The sequence below is a fragment of the Harpegnathos saltator genome, unplaced genomic scaffold (genome assembly GCF_003227715.2).
Source record: "Harpegnathos saltator strain DR-91 unplaced genomic scaffold, Hsal_v8.6 scaffold103, whole genome shotgun sequence".
In the NCBI taxonomy this organism is placed as follows: Eukaryota; Metazoa; Arthropoda; class Insecta; order Hymenoptera; family Formicidae; genus Harpegnathos; species Harpegnathos saltator.
Window position 1 is genome coordinate 362,671 of NW_020229877.1, and position 25,177 is coordinate 387,847.

Sequence of the window (25,177 nt, forward strand, 5' to 3'; positions counted from 1 at the left end):
TTCCTCTTTCACTCGCGTCGCGTCGCGGTCGGCCCGCTCACGGCACACGCCGTGAACGCACGTTCACCGTTCACGACGGCGCACGTGGCTCACGAGGCTCGCGACGAGGGAGTCGAGTGAAAGCGAGACGTGCCTGCCGGCCGGTAGGCTTTCGGTGCCCCGGGCGAGTCGCTTAGACGCCGTCGTCGACACCGCCGAGCGATTGCCCAGCTAATCTGAACGATTGACCGGCCGAGGCGAGTGTGTGAAAAAGCGCGGAAAGCGGGACGCGTGATTTTCGCGGCTAGCCAGCCGGAACGCGACGTTCCGGCCGTTGCTCGAGCGAGGTTGTTCCTTAGTCCAGAGATGCAGCGGTGATCGACCGCGAACTGGCTACGGGACTCGGAGCTGGAGCCATGGGATGACTCCGCGTCTAACAGCCATCGATCGACCCGATCGATCGCGTCGCGCGGCGTGCGAACGAACGTGATGCGCGCCGCGCGCGACGACTCCAGGACTCAGGGACGAGCTCCTCCGAGCTGGTGTCGTCAGTGGAAAATAACGCGTAAACGCCGCTGCTGGAGAGTGGCCGTGGGAGAAAAAGGAAAGACTAACGGTGCGCGTCGGCTTTCTCACCTCGGGTAACTCGCGGAGAAAGAAAAGAAGAAAGAAAGAGGAATGCTAATGATGCTAAATAACGCAGGATGGGATCCATTAAAATTCGACGGCACGATCGCTATGAATAGCACGATCGATGGCGTCCCGTTAGCGCTGATATCAGCGCGATGAAATGTTCTCGTCGGGACGTCAGGCGGATTAATCGCCGCGCGAATCAAAGAGCGCCCGCGCGCGCGCGGCATGCGAATTTCATGTAAAAGTATAAAACGCGTAATTACGACTGTCACGTGAGCCGTATTATGGAAAGGATGAAAATGAGACGAGAGTCGTGCTGCGAGTTTATCGCGCGCGCGCGCGCGCGCTAATGATCCGCCGATTCGTCCTTTTAGTCCCGAGATGCCATAATCCGATATTATTCTCGGAAAGCGCGCTGCGCGTTCGACGCGCCGCGCCGTGTCGCTGCGCGTTTTTCATCGCATTAAGCGGCGATTTACGATTATGCCCGGCACGATCACGACTCCTTCGGCTGTGGAAAACGACCGCGAGAGATAGCGAGCCGCGAGGAGTAATACGAGGAGGAGGAGGAGGAGGAGGAGGAGGAGGAGGAGGAGGAGGAGGAGGAGGACCAGGAGGAGAATACGTGGCGCGGCGGAGGCTGTAGAGTGGCCGCGGCTGTACGGTACGCGAGTGTAGGTCAAGCATACTTCAAGGCGGCACTCGTTCGATATTCGGCGGTATAATTCTAGCCGAGCTCGGCAAAGTTTCGTCCATGCACAACGAGGTCCATGCACAAAGGCTGCCGCGCAGAGTACCGTGTTCTCTGCGTGCGCAAGTATTAATTTCTTCATCTTTTCCTCTCGTTCTCCCTCCTATATTCCCGACTCTATCATCTCTCAGTAGGGAGAGAGCAATGGCACGTATCTCTTAGTAAGATATTACGCATCTTATCTATCGCAGCGCGTACACGTGACATTTCAATATCGCGGCTCTCTCTCTCTCTCTCTCTCTCTCTCTCTCTCTCTCTCTCTCTCTCTCTCTCTCTCTCTCTCTCTCTCTCTCTCTCTCCCTCTCTCTCTCTCTCTCTCCCTCTCTCTCTCTCTCTCTCTCTCTCTCTCTCTCGGTGAGGCAACTTACCGGTGCCGGCGACAATCCGGCGGTTGCGAAACGAGTCATGTGAGAACGTACGGCGATGTACGAAGGGGATAATGTCGACGCGAAGTGCGATTTCATTGATATTTAAAATCTGCTAATTGCGATTGGCCCGTAAAATAGGTTAATCAATACGCGCGGTGATAGATGAGAAAATCAAGCGACGATTAAGCCGCTATCTTCGCCGATCAATCTCGATCGATCCATAGGCCTTGCCTTGAGGACGCGCCGTTTGCGCGGATTTTCCTGCGCGGTGTCGCAGGTAAATAAACGCGATCGCACGCGGCATCGCGATTCGCAACGTCTTCTTCCAACGATCGTCGAGAGGCACAACGATACAATAATATGTGATCATAAATCTCCAGCGCGTATGGAAAATAGCAGCTTACACGGCGCGATGTTATTCGCTTCTGTTCGCACGGCAAGTAGCGTAGTCATCTTCGCCGCTGACTGTCGAAGACGGTGAACGATACGCGTCGCGAAGCCAACGAGAGTTTCGAAGGTTTCGCGTACAAGCGGTAATCTTTATCTTGTAGAAAAGAGGAAGGGAAAAAATATCAGAAATCCAGGGTCAAGGCGGCGGAGCGCGAAGGTGCGTCGTAACTTTCGCGGTTTCACGACATCGACGTCTTCCTCTTTCTGCCGCTCGCGCTATCCTTCTCTACGCCATTGCCAGCGCGCTTTGCCGTGCCGTGCGGTGACTCCGCCACGACTTGAGTGTGTCGATGAAAGGAACACGCGGCTCGTGTGTTTCGCGTTGATGGGCAGGGATTCTTGCGCAAGAGGACCTTGTCAATCATCGCGTTCGTCATTGACGATGCCTAATTATCGTCACCGTTTGAATCGTCGATCGTCGAGCGATGTCGGTTTGCGAGACTCGCGACCCTGCCGCGCGAAGCGACGAGTCCGCGCCCATTGAGGAGAGAGGATTCGGATTCTTTTTCTTTTTTATATGAGTTGTTCCCAGACGAAGAGATACGCAGAGGTACTTGAACAATTTCCGTACGACTTGTCGTTCGGTCGAGTTCGAGAGAGGTTATGGATATTCGATGGTCGGATTATATGAAAGAGGTCCGGATTCTTAATTATTCGCTTACTATGAATATTCAATTGCCGAATTAAGGAGGATAAGAAGAAAGAGCGACCGAGAGAGATCGCTTTCAAAACGCACCAAAGGGAATTCCAAATTGTCCAAAGATCCAGCGTGGTGAATTATGGGGAACGATCATACGATACATCGTCGTCAGATTTCCAGGAAATAATGCCGAGCAGAAAAATCTTGGCGAGGCATTATAGAGCAGCGCGCTTCGATCGAAGCTTGGCCTGGCTATAAACTAATGCACAAGGTAACTATGAAACCTTGATGCTATAGTGACTAATGTTCCAGGAGGGGGATATACGATTACGAGGCGTACACGTAGGCATGTACGAGCGGCCTGTAGTCGTCTAAGGAAAGCGAGTGTCACAGTCGCTTTCCATAGGGTTTTAGTTTCTTCTTGCCAGTGCTACCGTCGACGCGCACGTTTGTCGCGCTTCTTCCCGCTTTTCCCGGCAGTCCACCTCGTTACTTGACCGACCTCTGGACGACGACCCGTCGTCGTGCACCCAGGAGGAACGCTCCTCGTGTCATATTGGTATATCAGCTGTCATTATTCATATATGCGCGTTTCCGTGTTGAGTCTTAAAGAAATATCTCTCTCGTTCGTCCGAAGGGAACTATTCGGAACCGGAGCGAACATTATCTTGAATTTGACGAAGGAACAAGGGGATTTTCTTTCCTAGAGAGCGTTTTATACTTTCACGTACTTTCACGGTGCAGTGTTTACCGTGTTCCTAATGTAATCTTTCTTTTTATTTAAAGAAAGAATAGTGCTTGTTATCGCAGTAAGCAAGATAATTGGAAACCTTGAATATTAACTACTCTTCTGGAAGGGAAATCCTTCTTAAGTTTCACTGAGTCACACCCAAGTGGTTACGCAAGCAGATAACGAAATGTACGGTCGAGCCTCGTCTTTTTTCCGCAGACCACTCGGAACCGAGCGCTCGGCAGAAACATTTTCAGCAAAAGATTTTTCGCAAACGGCGACGAGACGGTCGCCGGCAGGCAAAAGGTCGAGGTCCTCTGTGAACCTTCCGAGAGGGGACACCGCGGGGTCGACGACCGATCGCGCGGGTACGCGGTACATTTCGAGAGCGGTGGATCTCTGAAAGGATCCAGCACAAAGTCGCGTCTCCCGCAATCGCGATAACGTTAAGGCAAGGCAAGGAAGCGAAGGAACGCGAGAAGGAGAGAGAGAGAGAGAGAGAGAGAGAGAGAGAGAGAGAGAGAGAGAGAGAGAGAGAGGGAGGGAGAGGGAGAGAACTGCTCTGCTCACGGCTCTCTTGCGCGAATCGCGGCTCTCTTTCGGGCTCTCTCGATTCTCCAAGTTTACTCGTCGTCGTCGTCGTCGTCGTCGTAAGACGCAGTCGATGCTCGGCGCTTTGAGCCGCGCGATCCGCGCGAGTGGGCGTCAATAGTGTGCGTTTCACTGTGAGGCAATATCGAGGAAAAGCAGTGTCACGCCCGCAGTTGTTCGCGAAGCACGAGTCTTGGTCACGTGGAAACTCTGGGCGCAGTCTTCAAAAGGTGAGAAAGAAAGAGGAAGATAGAAATTGCAGAGAGGGAGAGAGAGGGAGAGAGAGAGAGAGAGAGAGAGAGAGAGAGAGAGAGAGAGATATCGCTTTTTCCGGGAACTATCGCGTCCAAAAGTTGAGTCGCGGTTGTCGCGGCTGGCGTATTACATCTCGCTCATTTATATTCTTGTCGTAAAGCAAGTCTTGGAGAGGAGGATCTTGAAGCGGGAGGGGAGATGAGAGCCGAGAAGTGCATCGTAGGAGAAAATTCAGAGCGCTTCTCGTTAAACAATTTTCCTCGTAAAGATGATTCATGCGTCTGGATATCGCATGATTTGATTATCGCGCATGTATTCTTGAAATGGAAGACATAATAATCTAGACAGAAACATGTGGAATTATCGGAGTATTCGGTAAGGTCGATGCGGGTGAAAGTTCGACGATTTCGCGCTATCGGCCGATTCAATTAGCGTAATCGACCGGTCGCGCTTTTCCGCTCTACTTCCGCGCGCTTTCGGGATATTCCGCGCAAAATTGAGATCGATTATTTTCGGAGCGCACTCTTTGAGCGCGCCTCCGCGCGTTAATCCCGGCGTGCTTATTTACATTCCCCGCGGATGTTTCCACGAAGATATCGAGTACGCTGATAGAGTATGCGAGTATTAATAATGCATACCGACGCGACGCTACTATTCGTGTCGCGCTCATCATCTCGCGCGAGCTTTTGAAAAATACGTGCGACGCCGTCCGTTCCGCACGAATTAAACGTCGCTCGCGTATTTTCATGTCGCCCGAACGAACGAAAGTTTACCACAGTACGAAGTACGAAGGAGGCTCCTTTTATCAAGCAGTTCGCGGTTATAGTTTGTACGGGATTAACGACGTGAGATAAGAATGAACGTCAAGGAGAAAATCGTCGAGTATAATCGGGCGGCAGTCGCCCGTAATTTCTGCGTCTTCTTTTTCCTCTTTTACGTAACATATTATATTATCGTCGTATGTATTGCATACATCAGCCTGAAGGGATATCCATATTTATCGTGTTTCGCTCGATTAAGCTCAATTAGTCATCAATCGAGCGCAATTTCCATCGCATCAATAATCGCCGGACGCGTGAGGAGTGCGCGATAAAAACAAAGTCTTTTACATTGGAAAAACGCCTCTGGCGCGGCGCTACAAGCGGCCGCTTGTTCGCAAACTCGTGACGTTTCTCACGAGTTTGCGAACACACGAGTGCTGCTTGCGATTACTCGCGGCTCGTTGTCCCGCGAATATCGGATTCACGAGAGGTAAGCCGCGTCCGGGGATCGCGAAGCGCGAGGCGCATCTGCAAAGTACAGCGGTGCGATTATCTCGATGACTTATTTATCGTGTGAAACGCTCGTTGTTAAGCGGCATTGCGTGTTGTATTAGGTGTACAAATGAATTATCCAAATATTATTTTAAGCAGTTATGAAATCAATTTTAAATTGAATAGATTTTCCCGCTCTTTTGTGATTATGCAATATTGACGTATAGCTATTAAAAAGAACATATAGTTTGGCGAAAGACAACCTTCGTATAACCTTGAAACATAACCTTCAAAAGTATTCAGTTCAGTACAGTCGAAAATGGCAACAGATAAGGTGCATATCCGACACTGCATTCTTTACGAATTCCAACAAGGAAAAAATGCTGCAAGAGCGTGCGAATCGATTTGTTCCTTTCTCGGCGAAGGTGTTGTATCGTACGATGTGTGCGCATTTTGGTTTAAGCGGTTTAAAAGCGGTTTAAAAAATTTCAGTCTAATCGACGAACAACGCCCTGGAGGCCCTCCGAAGTGCGATAATGATGATTCGGAACAACTGCTCGCGGAGAATTCGACACAAACACAAAAAGAGCTTGCAGAACAGTTGGGAGTAACGCAGCAAACGATTTCCAAACGCCTACATGAGATGGGAAAGATCCAGAAAGAAGGAAAATGGGTGGCTAACCGCATGAACTCACTGAAACCAACCAAAAATCCACGAGTGGGCAGCGTGTCTTTCTCTTCTCAATAAGCAGCGTCGAAAGCAGCTTTCTTGCGGAAAATCGTTACGGGCGATGAGAAATGGATACTCTATGACAATCCGAAACGCAGAAAGTCATGGATAAATCCCGGCGAATCATCAAAATCGCTTCGGAAAGAAGAAGGTTCTTCTCCGCATTTGGTGGGATATCAAGGGCGTGCTTTATTATGAGTTGTTGGAACCGGGTGAAACCCGGCCGGTTACTGCGGACTGCTACCAACGTCAATTGATCTGCTTGAGTCAAGAATTGGAGAATTGGAAAACGCCCGTATACTGGCAAAGGAGAACGTCCAGTGAAATTGTCGCATGACAACGCCAGGCCACGCATTGCTTCCAATACAAAAGACACCATAATGAGTCTTGGCTGGGACGTCTTGCAGCACTTGCGGCGTATTCACCAGACATTGCTCCGTCCGATTATCACTTGTTGCGGTCGATGCAACACGCCTTGTCCGACCATGCACTTCCAATCAGTGGATGAGATCCGAAAATGGCTTGACGACTTTATCGTGTCCAAAGACGTAACATTTTTCCGACATGGAATTTATCAGCTGCCTGAAAGATGGCTTAAAGTTATTAGAAAGCAACGGCGAATACTTTGATTGAACATTTTTAATTTACCTTCTTTTAAAATAGACCTCGAATGTAGCTGAAAAGATTGGATTATTCATTTGTACACCTAATACTACAACGCGATCGTCCCCTGACGAACTGAAAACGGGCTTCGCGCCCGTTCCGACGAGAAATACCGCGCGTCCGCACGCCCGACTGGACGTGATTGGTGCTGCTGTTTCGTTCACATCCCCTGAAATCGCAACTCTGACTGAAGATACGACACGTCCATCGCGGAGGAAACAATTCCGTAGGGGCAGCTAAAGCTTTTCTCTCTGAGATACTTCCCCTTCTTTCTTTTGGCCACGAGACTAAACTCGCTTGTGGGGACAGAAAGATCCCCGCAGAGGAGAATCTCTGTCCTCAGTCAATCGGCTCTGTCAACCATCCTCACCGAGTTTTAATGCTTTAACTGAATGTTTTAATGTTCCCGGTCGTGCGTGACAGAGACATCATTTTTGCCGTCACCGAGTTTTCGCTATTCGATTACACGAAAAGAGAGGTCTTTCTTTTCTCTTCTCTTCTCTCTCTCGTAGCGCGTTGTTCCCCGAACTCCGGACACCGGAGTCCCTCGGGAAACGCTTTTTCCCCGCACGCACGACGATCGACGTATAATAAAAAGAGGAGAAATAGGGAGAAAAATCGCATCGTAATCTTCGCGCCGGCTCCGCGGGGCCTCGTCTTATTTTTCGATCCGCGACTTGTCTAGCACCGTTTACCTGTGAGCGACAGCTACATTAACGTTCGACGTCGACGTATTACAAAAAGCCCACGGTGGGCTCTTTTATTTTGCGACGTATCACGCCGCGGGGCCGGCGACGAAGCCTGTACGCCCTTACGCGAATATATCCCTCGCGAGCGCGCCTCCGCTCTCTTCGCTGGCGCTATTTCCGAGAGATCCAAACTGGTTGTAATTGTTGAACGATTGCATGTGAATATGCGCGCGCGTAATTTCCGATCAATTTCACAGGCATTATATTACATCAATCATAATGCCCCCGGGGAACAGCGTTCCCCCCCCCCCCCCGCCCCGTGTAATAGCGCGAGTATCGGGCCGGGGATTTTTCAGAGCGTTTTTACGACCGGCGTCTCGTAGACGGGAGCGCGTAGAGATTACTGTTATTGCTACGTCGGCGAAAATCCGAGCGAGTCGCGAAGGTTCGCTTTCGAGCGAATGCCGCGGCATTTTGATGGACGACACATTGATGGACGTTCGTCGTCGATCATGTCGCGTCGAGCTCTCGTCTCTCCCGACAAACGACGGGGAGGGATAATTATGCTCATTATGTAATAGCGCCATTATTATGCAATTATTCGCTTCGTTGTGAGATGTTACTCGTGCCACGTTGACCGCTCGAGCGTAGCTTTCTTGTTGCTGTTGTTGTTGTTGCTGCTCCTCCTGTTGGCTCGTTGCTCGAAAAGCGTACACGATGCATTAAGAGGATTGGAGGGTTTTTGATAATATTTTGTGACGAACTGAATGAATGTGCAAGAATGAAAATTTTAGGTATAGTTATGCAACATATGAAGAGTAGAAAAATTTTGTTTATTAACAAATACTCGTACAAATATACGATATATATAATAGCTGAAATATACTCTCTTTTTTTTTTTTCAAGTTATCGTTTTTGCAGTAATATCTCGGCTCTCGGTGATCCGATCAGAGCGAATTTTAGCTAGAAATCTTGAAGAGTCTTATTATTATCCGGTGAACCATTACAAAAAAAATCGAACAAAATTAACAAAATGACAGCTATTGTTAGGAAAAGATTCAAATTTTTAAGTTCTTTTGCAATAAAAAAATTAATATCTCGAAATGAAATATCTTGACGGAGTTGTTCATGGTTCACCTGAGAGCCACGTGAACAAATATTATTGCTTTAAAGTTTCAAATCGATGCGAAGCTCAGTTTCGAAGAAATCACTGCAAAAGGTTGAACAATAAATTTTCGAGAAAAACACGTAAAATTGAAGTGGACGTATAATACTTATGTGAGCATATGTTTAAAAATAAAATTTTTCTACTCTTCATATGTTATATAAATATATGTAAAATTTTCATTCTTGCACATTTATTCAGTTCGTCGCAAAATCATTGTCAAAAACAAGCACGATTTTTCAGTAATCTGACCTTCCTTAAAAGTCCCGTTAATGGAGTTAACGGTGATACGATAAAAGACTAAACTTGACTAAGACTTGTGGCCGTCGCAGTGAGATGAGAGAAAACCCATCGCTGGATCGTGGACGAGAATTTGCAATAAGAAGCAAAACGTCCGGCGCGACCGAAGAAACGAATCCAGGATTTAACGCAAAAAGCCCGCACGAGACGCGTTCTTTGACGTCCGTTAATTACTCATTGGTTTTTAATCGAATATTACATGTTTTTCTGTGAAAAGCCCACGAGCTCGAACGAAATTGCCGATACGCCCGTCGTTCCTTTAGCGATTCGTGCGCGCCCGGCCCGGCCTGGCGCGGCGCGCCGCGCCGCGTCGCGCCGCCGAGCGACATTTCCCGTATTTTCTCGCATCGCGGATGCGCCGTTAATTAAATTTTGCGTCTACGTACGCATCTAGCCGGAAACAATAATTACAAAGTCCCAATTGTGCGAAACGTTACTGCGTAATCGGGCCCGCCAATCGGTGCTCTGCAAATGCAATATCCGGTTTCCTTTACAAAGAGGATCCAGACACACAAAGGCGACTTCAGCCCGAAGCATAATTATCCCCACCTCGCGCGCTCGCGAGCGACATAAACGTCCGTCAATTCTCGTTCGATTCGCTCGAAAAACACACTCACCATCGTGTCCGTCCGATCCCCGTCGTCGCAGGAGAGGCGGACGATCGCGGTGTAACGGTTCAGTTTCGGACAAGTCCGCTTTAATTGTCTCCGGTCGTGAACGAACGCCTGGCGAACGATTGCGCAAGGGCGAAGGTGCTCGCGTGTGGGGAAGCGAACTTCTGTCTCTCTCTCTCTCTCTCTCTCTCGCGCGCGCGCGCCGATATGAGATATCACGCTAGAGAACGGTCAAATGGGGAGAAAAAGAAATCCCGGGAAATATAATAGCATCGATAAACAATTTCCGCGACGGCTCCGATATTGCGACGACACCGCCACGTCGCGCGATTTATAATAACGACGAAGCGGAGAAATCGACCGCGGCGACCGAGGAAGGTTTGCGTCAGTTATAATGGGTTTCGCCGAGGAAAGAGGAAAGAGGTGGCGGCGAATTATTTCTGATAATAACCCCGCGAATCTCTCTCTCTCTCTCTCTCTCTCACCCGTTCATTCCCAGCACGATAATTACGCGATAACGAACATATCGTACGCTATCGGCCGCTTGTCGGCTTTGACCTCACTTTAACCGTCGTCGTGCGTGATAACGCGACTAGCCGTAGAGAGAGATACGCAGGAATTCTCGCCGTTTCGCGGCATTACGAAGCAAAGTCTTTGGCCGGCGGCCGACCGATTATAATACGCATATACACGCGATACGAACGTTGTTAATTATCGACGCGCGTTGAGCGCGCCACCGAAAGGAATGCCGCGCGTCGTCGAAAATAACAGCGTCGCGACCGCGCCGCATTCTTCCTCATTCGCGCGCGGATATTCCTCTTCGCCTGAGATATATGTATCGCGCAGGCACTCTCGACATTTCGCCGCTTGGATCGCGCGCGCATCGTGAGAGACGCGGATCGATTCGATCGCTCGCGAGGCGGAAATCGCCGCCCGCTGAATGTTCCTCGACACATTTTCATTACGAGAGAGAATCGACCTTACGTCGACCGCGAAAGGTCACCGAGGTATTATCGAGCTATTATCCAGCGAGAGAGAGATTCGAAAATGGAATCGCCGTCGGGAGCGAAGGCGAGGCGTCGTCGTCTCTCTGGCTCTCGCGATCGATCTCACGATGAGCGAGGAGCGCGCGTCGTCCGGAGGGTTCGCCGCCGCCGGTTCCTTCGCCGAGCGTAACGCGTCGCTAACGACGCTAATTTCGCACTCACGACGACAAGTTCGTGTACGTAGCTGACATACTTACTGCAGGTGATTACTCCAACGGATCCGAGCACCGTTCGTGAATATCTAACATCCTTCACTATTATCCTATTAATCTAAATGGCACGTATGTTGTGCCGCGCGCGCCGCGCTTCCTTGTAACAGTCAGCGTCAATCAGAAGTAAGCTACTAACGCCCGAGTCAATAAACACATGCGAATCTACGTCGCGAGTATGCACGGCCATTAATTAAAGCGGTCTCACACTTGCCGACTTTTTCGAGTATTCGGCCGTGTCAATTTTACCCCGCATGTTTCTACGATAAAAAGCGCGAAATTGTCGTGCGGAGTAAAAATGAGAAAGAACCAAAGAGAAAAATGTCACTTCGATGATATCGTCGAGATTCCACGTGGCGAAGGATTCCTCGTGATATTTCTCGATCCTGGCCGGATCTCCAATCTGACCCATGACATTTGCACTCCGCTTTGGTCAAACGACCGTGACGAGAACGATCAAAACGACGCGCTAATTGCCGACAATCATCACCGTAGGACAACGTGACTCCAAGGGATTACCAAGGGAACGAGATGATTCTTGTTGCTTTAGCAAATTGTTTTGGTAAAAATAGTTGAACGCTGAATTTCTCACGCTGTCGACTCGACCGAGGAAAGTAAAATTCACGTCTCCGATATTCTCGAATTGTATTGGAACCCTACGATTTCCTCAAGTCACAGCTGCGCATCTGCAGTCATCGGGTCTAAAATCGCAAGCAACAAATAGAGAGAAAGAGAGGAGAAGAGACCGAGGAGAAAGAGCGGCGCGGGGTCGGCGGAAAGTCCAGAATCTTCCGTCAACTTCGACGGTCATCCGGTCGCAACGACGTCGTCGGTGCATAATTTACGAGATGCTTGTTCGCGACTGATTCGCTCGCGCTGTGAGCGAGAGAGGGGGGGGGTATACGCCGGGCACGTACTGATATAAGCGGAACATGGGCCCAGCATCCGCAGTCAGTCAGTCAGTCAGTCAGTCATTCAGTCATTCAGTGTCCGGTAATCGTGCTCGCCCGGTAGGTCCCTTTCACTTTTCGTGTGCATGCTCCTCTCGCGATACTGTCGCAGCCGCGCAGTCGCCGGTTGTTGTTGCGTCGAAATTCGCCCGAGGAATTCCGCGTCGCGCCCGTTGCGTAATCCACGATGGATCGCGCGATCTCGGCAAGTCGTCGCGCAGGATCGTGTTTTTTCCTCTTCACATCATTTTCTTCTTCTTCTTCTTCTTCTTCTTCTTCTTCTTCTTCTTCTTGTTCTTCTCGCGAAATGGAATCGCCAAGAGATCGCGCATACTTGTTTTTGCCGTTCCTCTTGCCGCGAAACTGTCGGCTCGCCTTTGGCTCGCGATTATGGTCGCCATGTCGGACGAAGTTTCGCGGTTGAATGAATTATTCGAGGCGATTCTCTCCTTCTTGATGTGCGCGACGCGAGAAGTCCGTCCGTAAACGCGGTACGAAAGACGAACGCGGAAAAGTCGAGTCGCAGTGCGTGGTGGTACACGCGCGTTCGATCATCGAGAAGGAAATTCGGGTCGCAGTTATCGCTGCGACACCGACGCGATAACGCTCGCGTGCGCGTCGGATCGATATTTTTGTTGCGTAAAATACAAGCGGTAACGTACGCGCGTAAATAATCGCGCGATATCGGCTCTCGCGGGGTTTTTTTTTTCCGGAAATTATGATTTTATCGCGTAGTAGCTCTCCGCCGGTGCGATGTTAAATATAGCCGCTTTGTTGTCGCGAATGCAAAACTACATTGTAAAGCTGGTAACAATCGGTGCATCGTTGGCAGGAATATAATCCGCGGGAGTGACGCATCGGATCCCCACGTAACGTCGATATCATACGCGCGCGCGCGCGCGCGCGATGTATAGATACGCTAATGTTAAATTCAGTAATTACGTGGAGCAATCCCGCGCGGTTTAGCGGGGTTTAACATTCAAGCTGACAGGTGAAATTAAACTTTCATGCACTCGCGGCGGTAGCACTTTCGATTAACGTGCTGCGCCTCGCACGATCAATTGCAGGAGAATGCAATCGGACGTATTTCGCCGCATTATCGCCCGTTTACGATTACGTTAGATTCATAATGATCCGTCGGTGCGCCGGAATACCTTCCTGCCAATTTCCGCAACTTTCCAATATTACGAACGATGCTTGCGAAAATTGCACATGTCCCTTAACTAGCGTGTGATCCGATTTAATTTCAGTCGTGTGGGATCTGATAACGAATTCAAATTTCGATGTGATACTTGGAGCATTCTCTTTCTTTGTTCTTTTTAAAACTTTGCCGACACTTTGTAAGCTGCAAAGCTCTTCGTGATTCATAAAGAATATGAGGTTTCAGGGAATACATGCGCGCGTAATCAGACCATACATTGCAGTAAGTAGTTCCGATTAATCTAACAACGTAGAGAGTAGCGAGTGAGCAGTAAAGTCGTTCCCACGGTGGAAATAGAAATGTGTCTGCTCTGAATATACGTATACTAGGTGTTTGCGCGAAATGCGCCTTTAATTCGCCGTGCTTACGTGCTTAAACACGCACGAGCAGGCTGATCGATGAAGTCGCGCAGGTGTTTCAGCATAGATGAACACCATTCGCGTGGATCGATATTTCGTCGCGTGGAAATTCTTCGTGTTTGCCGTGAGCGCCCGTGTGTGGCTCTTTCGTCCTGTCCACCTTTCGCGGTATTTGGTTCGTCATGGAAAAATTCCGCGACATACGTATATATTCGAATGGAGCCGCGGCGGAAACTTTCCAACGAGTATTCGCGCGCGAAATGCCGACAAAATGTAAAAGTAGTTTCGTTTTACATTTGTAAAAATAGATCTGACGTAACAACGTAGACGAGAGAGAGAGAGAGAGAGAGAGAGAGAGAGAGAGAGAGAGAGAGAGAGAGAGAGAGAGAGAGAGAGAGAGAGAGAGAGAGAGAGAGAGAGAGAGAGATCACGGCGACACCATGGCGTCTCTGTATCTTTTACAAAACGCGAGCGCCAGGTGAGATAAGGGAAGCGAGGAGGATTCGTGTTTAATTATATCGAAATCAAAAGGAAGGAGAGTCCCTTGCCCGATAATTGCGCGCTCGCGTTTCATAAAGGCGAGGGAAGTGAGAGGGAAACGCGCGAGCTGATGACGGCCCGGAATTCTGCATTATGCTAACAAGCGCAGGAACGCGTCGAGATGAATTAAAGTAATTGGCAGGAAGAGCAGGAGGAAATGAACGGGAACACACTTCACGACACTGGAACCTTATTCATCACATTCGCGAGAGCGCGCATGTGGCGTTTCAGGGCACTCGATATCACGAAGGCCATCCGGTAGCTCGAAGACAAGCGTGAGATAAATCGCGCACGCATATGTCCGATAGGCACGCAACGGCAAGGGCAAATGGATAGCAGCGCGTGGGTTTATTAGTACTACGATCGACAAATCGTGATGTCGGCCGATCGCGTAAACACGAGTCGCACGAGGTGAAAGTGCGCGACTTGAGCTGTTCTCGGCTCTTCCTCCCTTCTCTCCTCCTCCTCCTCCTCCTCTTTCACCTTCACTTCGGTGGCTCTTTTTCATTCCACCTGCGCGTCTCCCATTTTCTGTACGAATTACATAAGCCGCGGCCTGCTTTCCTGAAACGCACGGTGATCACGAGAGAGCCGTGGCGGCTCTCTCTTCGAGTCGCGTCGCACGGGCGTACCGATTTGTACTTTACTCGCGTGCGCGTATTACCGTAGGACAACACGCTACGAGTTAATATCGAGTCGAGTCGCTTAACGTTAATGGCCTCCGTCGGACGTGGACTCGTCGTCCGGTTGGGGGGGCTGCAGATGCGCTGCATCAATCGCGTTTGTGCACGTGAAACATACGTGCAGATTGAATTACGGCGGCAGGTGCGCCTGGTCGGAGGGATCTTTCCTTTGGGAAGAGCGACGCGAGACACGCTGCGGATACCACGAATTCAATTTGGAAAATCAATGCCTCGGTTGTCCGAGTCGTAATTCGGACGACGTCCGACACTCGCGGTGTCCGCGTCTCCTTCGTGTAAAAAAACGCAGCTTTGAAACATCGCAAATGTGGTTTCCACAGTTTTCTACATCCTGCGCCACAATTGCAGCGGTTCTCTGTTCTTTTGTAAGGCGACATTTGCAAGGCGAGTCATGTAACTTGTATACTGCAAGTCGCAATCTTAATATATCACCAGCAACGACATGATGAACATTGTCCACAAGTGCAAATAAACACGTGGGTGTGCGTGCATTAATTACGACAGTAAATTTTATTAACGATACGTTTATATCTGCGCTTTAGTTTCCGAGGTGACCATTCAGAACGAAACCGGTCATTTAAGAAAAGAGTTTCTCATTATTTATGCATGCATTCCCATGTTCCATTCGACCGTTATCAAGGAAACGGTTCCGCTAGATATGATAACTTTCAACAGTTTACTATGTATCGAGTAACTTACTATGCTTAAGTATACTTAAAACGCGAGTTCGTCAGTTGCTTTGCGTTCTTCTTTCAGTTCCGATACACAATGAGTCGAACGGTTATGCTGCTATTGGGAGCTGTAACTGTCGTTGCAGCCGAGGTACGTATGAAAATCCAAACGAACGTTGCGCACCGCTAATCCGTCCCATGCTAATCCACTTTCGCGATAATGAATAAATCGGCCTTTCAGCGTGCAGCACAATTGTATAACGAATTGTATTGTATCGTGACGAACGCGTCGATTGTAATTAGTAGCAGAAGTAATATGACACAGTTCCAAATTGGAACGATCATTACACGATATTGACAAGCACATGTGTGCGCGCTCGTAAAACAAATAACAAAGTAATCTGCAAAGAGCGCTTTTAAAAGTCACTCGGAATATCTCGAAATACTCCAATTTCACGTATAGTATATATATATATATAGACACGTCGCTTTAATGAATCCAAGTGTCCAATATCCGTTTCTCAACGACGTTCGATTGACGATCGATTGAACATCGCGGCGCGAAGATTCGATCAGTTGATCGGCAGGAAAAATCCGGACTTGAATCCGGACGAAAGTCCCCTCTCGATATCCTCCTCCGGATAGCACGTTACGCTGACGCCGCTGTCATCATCATGTCTGATAAGTATCGAATCGGCTCGATTAGGAGATGATAGCGGTCGTTCGTCTGACACCGAACGACGTTAACATGAAGAACGTCACGGGTAACCTGAAGATCGTTCAGTCCGTGCGGAATGGGCCCGTAACCATCACCGGAAAGATCTACGGTCTTTCGGAGGGACTTCACGGCTTCCACGTGCACGAGAAGGGCGATCTGACCGACGGCTGTATCTCCGCGGGGGCGCACTTCAATCCTGAGAACGTGAGTGCCCTCTGTATACGTGAACGTTGCCGCTTTCCGCCAAGTTGATGTCCCCAAACAAATCATTAGAGAATTCGAGTTAGTTGTTTAGCTTATCGTGTCATCGGGAGTGAAATACTCCCGCTCGGCTGACTAAGTTGTCCTCTCAACTTAGGAGTGACTTGGCTGTGTGAAAATCGCCGGGGAATGTTATTTCTCAGAAAGAACGTGCGGAAATCTAATGTTCTTTATTTTAATCTCAGATCTCTCGGACTCGCCACGTCCTGATTAATCAACGGATGTTTGCGCGGAGAATTTGCTACAAGCGCTTTTATTCTCCCCTCTATTAAATACGCTCAGTTATATAATATGCGCTATGCGGAGACTTGAATAGACTAATAAATCCGTCAGGTAACTCATGGCGCGCCGGAAGACAACGTCAGACACGTCGGCGATCTGGGAAACGTCCAAGCGAATTCCGAAGGAGAGGCGGTGGTGAATATCACCGACAACATCATCTCCTTGAACGGTCCGAACAATATTCTGGGACGATCCTTCGTCGTCCACTCCGGCGAGGATGACCTCGGCAAAGGCAACAGCACTCTTTCGTTGACGACCGGCAACTCCGGGGACCGTTGGGCTTGCGGTGTCGTTGGCATCCAGTAGGTTATGCCCTCGCGAATTGCATACTTTTTCTCGTTTCCGCTTATTATCCGCGAGTTATTCGCCACGTTATTTGTCACGTCGTGTATCCGTTGCCTCGACTTACAAACAGCTCTGTCCGTCATCGTACGTGTATTTGCCACTCGTAACTCGCCAGAATTGCCATTTCCAGATTGCCATTTCCCCGGTGGAGCGCGACGACATTAAATTCACCGTCGATTTGCTTTCTGCTTGTTTATCAATTTGTTACTAAATATTCGCTCGTTGCAATTTGGCCGCGCAAGCACATCCCGCAAGCACGGATGAAGCGAAATATTCTCGCCCGGCGTTAGCAAATGCTCTTTTTCTTCACGTTAATTGTGACGTCGCACCATGTGACAATACGGTGTTAATTATTATTTTGTCATGTCATTATTACAATCGCTGTTGTAACGTCGTTTATGTGTCATGTCATCGTTGTCGGTTGAATCGGTGATGTCGAGCGAAAATAGTCGCGAGCGCGCAGCGCTCCAGGATCGCACGCTTCATTCTGCACGTTACAGAGAATTCTGAGAGGTACTTCTTCCGAAGAAAAATGTCAGCCATCGACGACGGGACGAGAGGGAGAGAGAGAGGGAGAGGGAGAGGGAGAGAGAGAAAGAGAGGGAGAGAGAGAGAGAGAGAGAGAGAGAGAGAGAGAGAGAGAGAGAGAGAGAGAGAGAGAGAGAGAGAGAGAGAAGGATCGATATATGCATACACACACACACACACACACACACACACACATCACGTTCATAGAACTGATTAGAGATACGCCCCGATTAGAGTTGACCCGGTACTCTCGCGGTGATTACTCTCTGCGAGAATTCTCCCTCTGTAATAAAAATCGACATCGTGCGCCTTCGCGCACGAGGCATTTCCGTCGCTTTCGCGATAAAGCGAGCCGCATGTAGAGCAATTAGTAGAAACGACGCACGATGTACACGTATGTGATGTAATATTTTTCACGCTCTTCGACTTGTTACTTCGCAGTATGCTCGCCCTGTTATATGTAAACTCGACGATATCCCCAACAAGAGTACATTCTACTTCCTCCGTGCTCACTCCTCTTCTGTCTCGTACTTTATCCTCCTACATCCGCTCTCGATCCGCTTTTCATCGTGGGCTTTAAAACCGCTAGGAAAATATTTGAATTTGAAAACTGACTTATAATTAATTCGATACAAAGGTATCTAACGCATTACGTAAGGAAGGATTAGATTAACAGAAATACACATCGCCAGAGCGTGTGGGGAAACATCCCCTCCCCCCGTTCCTATAAATTATTTCACGATCACGCGTAGTAACACATCTAGATCTAGATGATGATACGTTATCTAATGTGTATCCTCCCATGGCAGTTATGAGTAGACTTGCGTAACTAACTCTGGCTACCTTCTCTCTGAGACTGTATTGTTGTGCTAATAAAGTGGCCTAGCGATGTTAGCGATATTTGATTAACTCATGAACTCTCTGTGAGATACGAAATAAAAGTTGAGAAAATTAATCCCCACTATGCCGTCTCCGCAACTTTATTATTCGAGGGATACACGCCATGCCCGTACACCGTATACCGTATACCATATGTTAATTGCGAAGCGTTGTGTCAGTATGTTGCCAATAATATATATACACGCACGCACGTACGAATGTACGTGATTGTGAAAAATCCCCAGAAATGTTTGCAATTTACCGAGAATATCGTTGCCTTGGACAATGCTTTCCCGTCGCACGAAATTCCGCGCGAGTGTCTCCTTTCCGGCTGTCGTCGCGACACTGATTCGCGAGCACTGATTAATAATGCAGCCGATAAATAATTCGAAGACGTGCTACATTTGCTCTCTCATAATCATGCCGCAATGCGCAATGCGTGACGTAAGTTTATTTACAACGCGCAATTCCGGCACATGTATACGCACGAGACACGTGATACATACGATACAGCTTCGCATTTAAATGCAGATACGAATCTTACGGGTCTTCTAGCGCGCGCATTAACGCGTTTCTACGTAATTAGACTCGCGCGCGCCGCGACGCGCAGCTTTCCGATCGAGGTGCGCTTCTCCCCTGCGTCGATTTCCGGAAGTCCTAATGTCGACGCATCGTGCCTCGATGACACGCAACAGCCCAGTCAAGGGTGTAATTATCGATCCTTTCTTAATATTCCTTCCTCGCCTTCCAGGTCGCCGACGGACAGCTGGAACAGCTCCGGCACGTTCACCTCGCCGAATGTGCTAACTCTCGTGATATTCCTCCTCATGGCCGCTTATCAGCATCTCAAGTACTAACGACCCTGTGGGGGAGCCCGAAGTAATTTCATGTCCTCGTCTAAAGACAAATCAATTATGTTCGTATTTGCGTCTCAAGAGGTAGGTACAAAGTGCGGAGCCCGCGAGGCATCGATTGTCCGGCTGACGCGATCCGATGATTATCGCAACCTCGACCGTGCGGCCGACAATAGACAAAGTTTCAATGGCCTAGTTCCTCGCTATTCGCCGAGACAATTCGTCGTTCGGAATTCGTCGAGGAAGATCGATCGACAGCGTCGATGGTTGTTTCAGCAAAACCGCGAGCCGACTCTCGTGTATAAATGTGTGATAAATTGACACGTTAACTGCATTTACTGTGTACTTGCGAACATCGAAGGAAATCTCGTCAGGTTAAATTGAAACATCGAAAAGATCGATTTCGCGATCACGTGCGAGCGCGCGATTCGTATCTCAACGAATCTCACTTGTGTCAAGTAATCATCAGTTTCAGCTTTACTTAAGAACACTTAATTCGTCGCGCGAGCGAGAAACGATTCACTTAAAACTTTATGCATCTCAGGTATTGTCCGCTTAGCGTATTGTGAAACTCGCAATGTATATTTAATCGTTTAATTACGGAAGACGTGCAATATGTGACTCGGTGTATAAGTGTTAAAACAGTCGTGACAGAACAGTCCATTTTCAGTCAATATCGTTATTCGTTATCGTATGCACTAAATCAGTATGATCTACGCGAGTATGGCGTACGCACTTTTGCTCTTGATAAATCTAGAATAAACACAAGTGTGTTTTGAATGTGTCGTCGTTTCACTGAGATCTCCAACGCAAACATATTTATCGATCAAGTCGCAAATTTCTCCCTAGCGTACGCTCTCCCGGCGTTTTTCTTTATTACTCGTCCATGATATTCTTTCTTTATTGTGAATATTGCTTGTAACGAGGCAATTTGTTAAAATAAAGTTTCGTTTGATGTAAAAGTTGTCTCGTTATTGCCATCTGTTGTCGTCACCTCGTCCCGAGCTCGATTGTAAAAGCCGTTCTTCCCGGCCCGTTAACGTCAATTCAACAAGTTTCGCGGGCGCCGACTTTACCAATGTGCGATCAGGTGTTACGCTAACGCTAACGCTAACGCTAACAGAACTCGATGCTCGCCGTTTGGATATCGAGCGAACGCGAAATGTGCGAACACGAGCGCGCCGGCGAGGATGTTTCAGCGGCGCGGCGGTTAAGGCGGTTAAGTACGTAGTTGCCGTGTTATCATTATGCATGTGCTATTACGTAGGTAGGCGCAGCTACCTGAGGAATGAGCGTGCCAACTATATTTATCGTGTGCTTCCATTAACCCATATACGCGTCTGTAGTACGGCACGAACGGATTTTCGAGCGCGAATCGCCGCGCGGCGCGGCGCGGCGCGGCGGCCTCGCATGCGAGACACGAGCGAAGCTTTTCTTTTCCCGCGAAGTCGGTCGGAGGTATCGAATCACGAAAAGCGTATTATATCGTGCGCAGGTCGCGCCGCTGACCCATATTGCGACGATTGACGAGTAAATAATGTGACTTTATTGAACTGCGAGCGCGCACTTTAACATTTCAGCGTTTCGCCCGATCCTGATGAAAGATCGCGTCGCGGTTGCGTCCGTCCGTCGATAAACGTCACCGCAATGCAGCGCAAAGTCCCCTGCGCTTCGGAGCTCATTAAAGCGCGTACGCGCTGAAGCTACATTGCGGTCATGTCCGGCGAGTTCGCACGGCGATGTCGCGAAAAAAAAAGGCACGATATGCCCACCCATATGCGACCGTTTGCATTTTATCCTCCCCCCCCCCTCGCCCGCCCTTGTCGACCCGATGCCAACACAACGAGGAGGGATCGGGAAAGTCGCGAATCGAAGACGCGTACCGCGTTTGCCGCCGTCCGAAAGGACTCGTTGAGAAAGAGAAAGGAAGAGAAAGGAAGAGAAAGAGAGAAAGAGAGAAAATAAAACCGGCAATTGGTTAATCAACCCATATGAGTACGTGGAACGTCAACAGGGTCAACAGTTAACGTTACGCGTACACGCGAGCTCGAGCCGTATCGACGCCGCGATCGAACCGCCGCCGCGCCGTCGAGGAACCTTTCCCGCGATTAATCTTCTAAATCTCGCGTGGAGACGTCGTCAGTCGATGGCTTCCGGATCGATGGCTAGCGGGTTAGGTGGCACCGGCCACAGAGGGCACCGAACCCTTGGCCCTTGGTAGTGGATTCACCCGTGGAAGTTCGTGGCCGGCTTTTACGAGTTCGCAAATACCAATCGTCCTCTCCTTCTTATCTCTTCGTTGTTTATTCTTTCCTCCTCCCCACAGAAAACTGTGCCCGGGGATTATAGCGGTGCGCCTGGGTGACCATGGTTACCTTCGGTGACCACATAACACCTTCGTCCGGGATGCCGACCAATGGCAGGCTGGTAACGCGCCGATGGGTTCGCCGGTGGAACCTCGTGCATCGCCCTGCCCGGACGACCAATGGGGCTGCCTCTTCGTGTCGGCTTCGTAGCCGAGGATTTCGATCGAAGCCCTTCGTCGCCTAGGCCTGAAGAGGCACCACCTAGATCACTCGCACTGACCGGACGGCCGTCGCACGGGGCGCAAGCGGCCGATTATGCGTCTCGCCTTCTGAATTCCCGCGAAGTGTCTCTTGCTTGGGAGAGAGTAAATCTACAAGGTCAACCGGACGGACGGTACGAAGAAGAGACAGAGCGACGCCATGGAGTCCTGCGGAATGAACGTCATCAAGTACATCCTCTTCATCTTCAACCTGGTGTTCGCGGTGAGTAGCGTGAGAACGGCGCGGCGGATGGAGCGCTTCTCTTCGCGGATGGCCTTTTCGAGCGAATTTCTTCTGGAGGTGACTCAAGTGTCTTCATCTTCATCGAAGATTTCTTCGAGTTTCCGTGCATGTACTGCGCTTCTTTATCGATCACTTTTCGACCACTTTTCGAGGACACGCGAAGAGGCGCGCCGATTCGTGTGGTTTTAGATTCTATTATTAGCTCCTCTCGAGGCCGGTTCTATTATTAGCGTGAAGCGATTTTTAATTTCTCGGAAGAGAAATCGAATACGCGAGGAACGTGTGGACGAGAACGTGTGTACACAGTTGGCAAAATTTTATCTTCCAGATATCCGGCATAGGTATTATCGCGGCTGGGGCGTTGGTGTTGGCAGATGTTGGTGAATTCAATCACTTTATAGAAGGGAGGATAATAGCTCCGCCGATCGTCCTCATAGTCGCAGGATCTATCGTCTTCATTATAGCTTTCCTCGGCTGTTACGGTGCGATCAAGGAGCATTACAACATGCTGATAGTCGTAAGTTGAAGAAACAGCGCGCAATGTACGAGGTAAAATTAAACTGGATGACGTGCGTCACCAAACACGATTAGACGACGTGGCATGGAAAATAACGAAGAGAAATTATCATCTTCCACGGGAATCTGCCCGCTGAAAACTGTCTACGTTTTTTTGTCGGGGGGAGGGTGTCATTTATTGATTTGTCAATCTGTGAGATCACAAATTAATCTGCAAAATGATCTAGTTCGCGGCTGCACTGTTAATAATCTTCGTGATCGAGCTCGCGGTCGGCATTGCGGCGGCGGTGTTCAAGAACGACTTCAGCATGGCGATGAAGGACACCCTGAAGGAATCGATGAAGAATTACTCGGACGTCGACAAGCAAGCCTGGGACAACGTGCAGAAAAAGGTCAGTATACTGAATCTGGAGCGTAGCCCGCCGCTAATGGGTTCGGTCGATATAAAGTTGGGTTGGCGAGGTGATAAAATCGATGTAGCCTTCGTGCCACGAGGAAAACAATGGTGGTGCGCGCTGTTGCCTTCCCGTGGTGGTGGTGGGCTAGGTCGGACGAAAACATCGTCGCGTGTGAATAATGGGACGAGCGATTAAAGTCGCACTCCCTCATCTCGCGAGTGCATTGACTACTATTTCGTGTCCTGAACTACCACTAGTCCTTTCGCCCACTTGGCCGAGACGGCCTCACGACGCGTATCGTGACGTGATCGTCCTTTAAATTATTCATGACTCGATCTCCTCGGATCGTCCGATTAATGATCGCTTAATCGCTCGTGCGCTCAACAGCTGCAGTGCTGTGGCGTGGATAATTCAAATGATTGGGTCACGGCAAACCCTTCGAAAGGCTTCCCGTCCTCCTGCTGTACGGAGGACATGCAGGTGATATGTCAGGTCAACGGCCCTAACGTGTACAAGGACGGATGCTTCAGCAAGCTGGAAATGCGTGTCCAGAAGGGTGCTACGGTCTTGATCGGCGTGGGCATCGGAATAGCTTTCGTGGAGGCGAGTACAAATACGTTTTATCTTATTTGTTTCGCGAGATATTTTAGTTAGATAAGCCGATGCGCTGTCCGTGTGATACCATGTCGGGATTCACTTCGTCCCGTCGAGATCAAACTAAACGAGTTTCGAATGCGAGCGTAACAAGGAAGATGCATAAATGCATGAGTTTTCTTGTTAATGTGTATTTCTTGTTAATGTGAGAGAGATTAATGTATATATCATGTGCATGTTTCGAAAAAATCATTTAATTTCGGGACTAATGCGAGCATTGGAAATGTGTTGTCGCATGGCGAGATGCGTCGTGCTAATTTCGTTTCGAAATTATGTATTTCCTCTTTCTTTCAGATTGCTGGTATTGTCCTCGCTTGCTGTCTCGCCGCAGCCATAAAAAGGGAAAGCGACAAGTGAAACGAGATGCCTTGACTTCATCTCGCGTTGCATTAGACCGAGTCGCATAATTTACCGCGCAATTTGAACAAATTGTCACAAGAATTACATTCAATTATCGACGAAGGAATGAAGAGTTGAATGTAATTGACTGCCCCGTTTATCGTTTATTCGCGTATTAATTTACTCGCTCGCGATATTCTCCATGTTCATCGAATTCATTGCGGCATACAGAAACGAATTTATTTCAAGCTTTTCTAATCACTCAATACGTTTGTATTATGCGTATTTTGTAAATTAAGCCGTGTGCTTTTGTCCTTATATGCGTAAGCAATAAGCATACACTCCGAATAATTAGAGAGATATTTCTAGAGTAGGCAAGCATCAAATTTCTTTTTTGGAACGTTATTTCAATTATATATTGAAATAATTGTTCTCGATTAACGCGAATACGGGGTTGAGCGTTAGATTATAACATATGCAAACACTACCGGATATAGAATAATCGTGAGTAATTGGTGTCGTCGATACATATTTATAATATATTACATACATATATATATATATATATATATATATATCGCGCTGATACTTTTTTATCTTTACAATATTTTGCTTAACAAAGACTTTATCTACTTCGATCATAAATAATGTATTCTTTCTTTAGGTTAGAACTGTATGTATATTTTATCTTCGGCAAATTTTCATAGATTTATATTGTCATCGTTTTGATATACGATAATAACTAAAGATATTTTCAACCCAGCATAATCATTGTCCGTTCAGTTTATATTGTACACTGATAGAAAAATATAGTTGAATTAACTATAATCTCACTATATTTTATAGTTCATTTTGGCGTCAACCATATTTTTATAGTTCGTGGAACCTGCAAAATATATTAGAATAAACACAAATATATAGTCAATGATTGTCTGAAATAATTATTTAGTTACTTTTACTACATATATGGTAATTTCTCATTCACAAATATAGTGAGATTTAATATTTATATAGTTACATCTGTCATTATTTAGCAAATATTCTGGTAATATTGACTGTATAAAAGAGTTACTTTACCTACGATTTTATATTTGTATCCATACAA

At 48.3% G+C, this 25,177-nt stretch overlaps 2 protein-coding genes across 6 annotated transcripts; both read left to right on the forward strand.

Moving 5' to 3' along the window:
* The first annotated feature begins 3,221 nt into the window (after positions 1-3,221).
* On the forward strand, positions 3,222-17,575 carry LOC105188079 (superoxide dismutase [Cu-Zn], chloroplastic). Of its 5 annotated transcripts, none has more exons than XM_025298970.1 (5): positions 12,189-12,221; positions 13,404-13,439; positions 15,574-15,639; positions 16,195-16,410; positions 16,801-17,575. In XM_025298970.1, exons 1-5 carry the CDS (start codon positions 12,204-12,206, stop codon positions 17,053-17,055), a joined length of 591 nt encoding a protein of 196 aa, XP_025154755.1. In that variant the 5' UTR covers positions 12,189-12,203; the 3' UTR covers positions 17,056-17,575. The 5 variants fall into 5 exon arrangements, with proteins under 5 accessions (XP_025154760.1, XP_025154756.1, XP_019699130.1 ...); XM_025298957.1 differs by lacking the exon at positions 12,189-12,221 and adding an exon at positions 12,755-12,823; XM_025298975.1 differs by lacking the exons at positions 12,189-12,221; positions 13,404-13,439 and adding an exon at positions 3,222-3,380.
* Positions 17,576-17,729: 154 nt separating this feature from the next.
* LOC105188077 (CD63 antigen) lies at positions 17,730-24,890 on the forward strand. Its single transcript, XM_011149338.3, has 5 exons — positions 17,730-22,144; positions 22,494-22,682; positions 22,909-23,073; positions 23,467-23,682; positions 24,028-24,890. The coding sequence occupies exons 1-5, from the start codon at positions 22,082-22,084 to the stop codon at positions 24,088-24,090; spliced, it is 696 nt and encodes a 231-aa protein (XP_011147640.1). The 5' UTR covers positions 17,730-22,081; the 3' UTR covers positions 24,091-24,890.
* The last annotated feature ends 287 nt before the right edge of the window (positions 24,891-25,177 follow it).

Excerpts from the sequence above, each read along its gene's own strand:
- LOC105188079 (XM_025298957.1), top strand. The coding sequence starts at position 12,770 with ATGTTAAATATAGCCGCTTTGTTGTCGCGAATGCAAAACTACATTGTA. Across the intron at positions 13,440-15,573 it reads TAATCAGACCATACATTGCA|TTCCGATACACAATGAGTCG; the intron begins GTAAGTAGTTCC and ends TTCTTCTTTCAG. Across the intron at positions 15,640-16,194 it reads TAACTGTCGTTGCAGCCGAG|GAGATGATAGCGGTCGTTCG; the intron begins GTACGTATGAAA and ends CGGCTCGATTAG.
- LOC105188077 (XM_011149338.3), top strand. The coding sequence starts at position 22,082 with ATGGAGTCCTGCGGAATGAACGTCATCAAGTACATCCTCTTCATCTTC. Across the intron at positions 22,683-22,908 it reads ATTACAACATGCTGATAGTC|TTCGCGGCTGCACTGTTAAT; the intron begins GTAAGTTGAAGA and ends AAAATGATCTAG. Across the intron at positions 23,074-23,466 it reads GGGACAACGTGCAGAAAAAG|CTGCAGTGCTGTGGCGTGGA; the intron begins GTCAGTATACTG and ends TGCGCTCAACAG.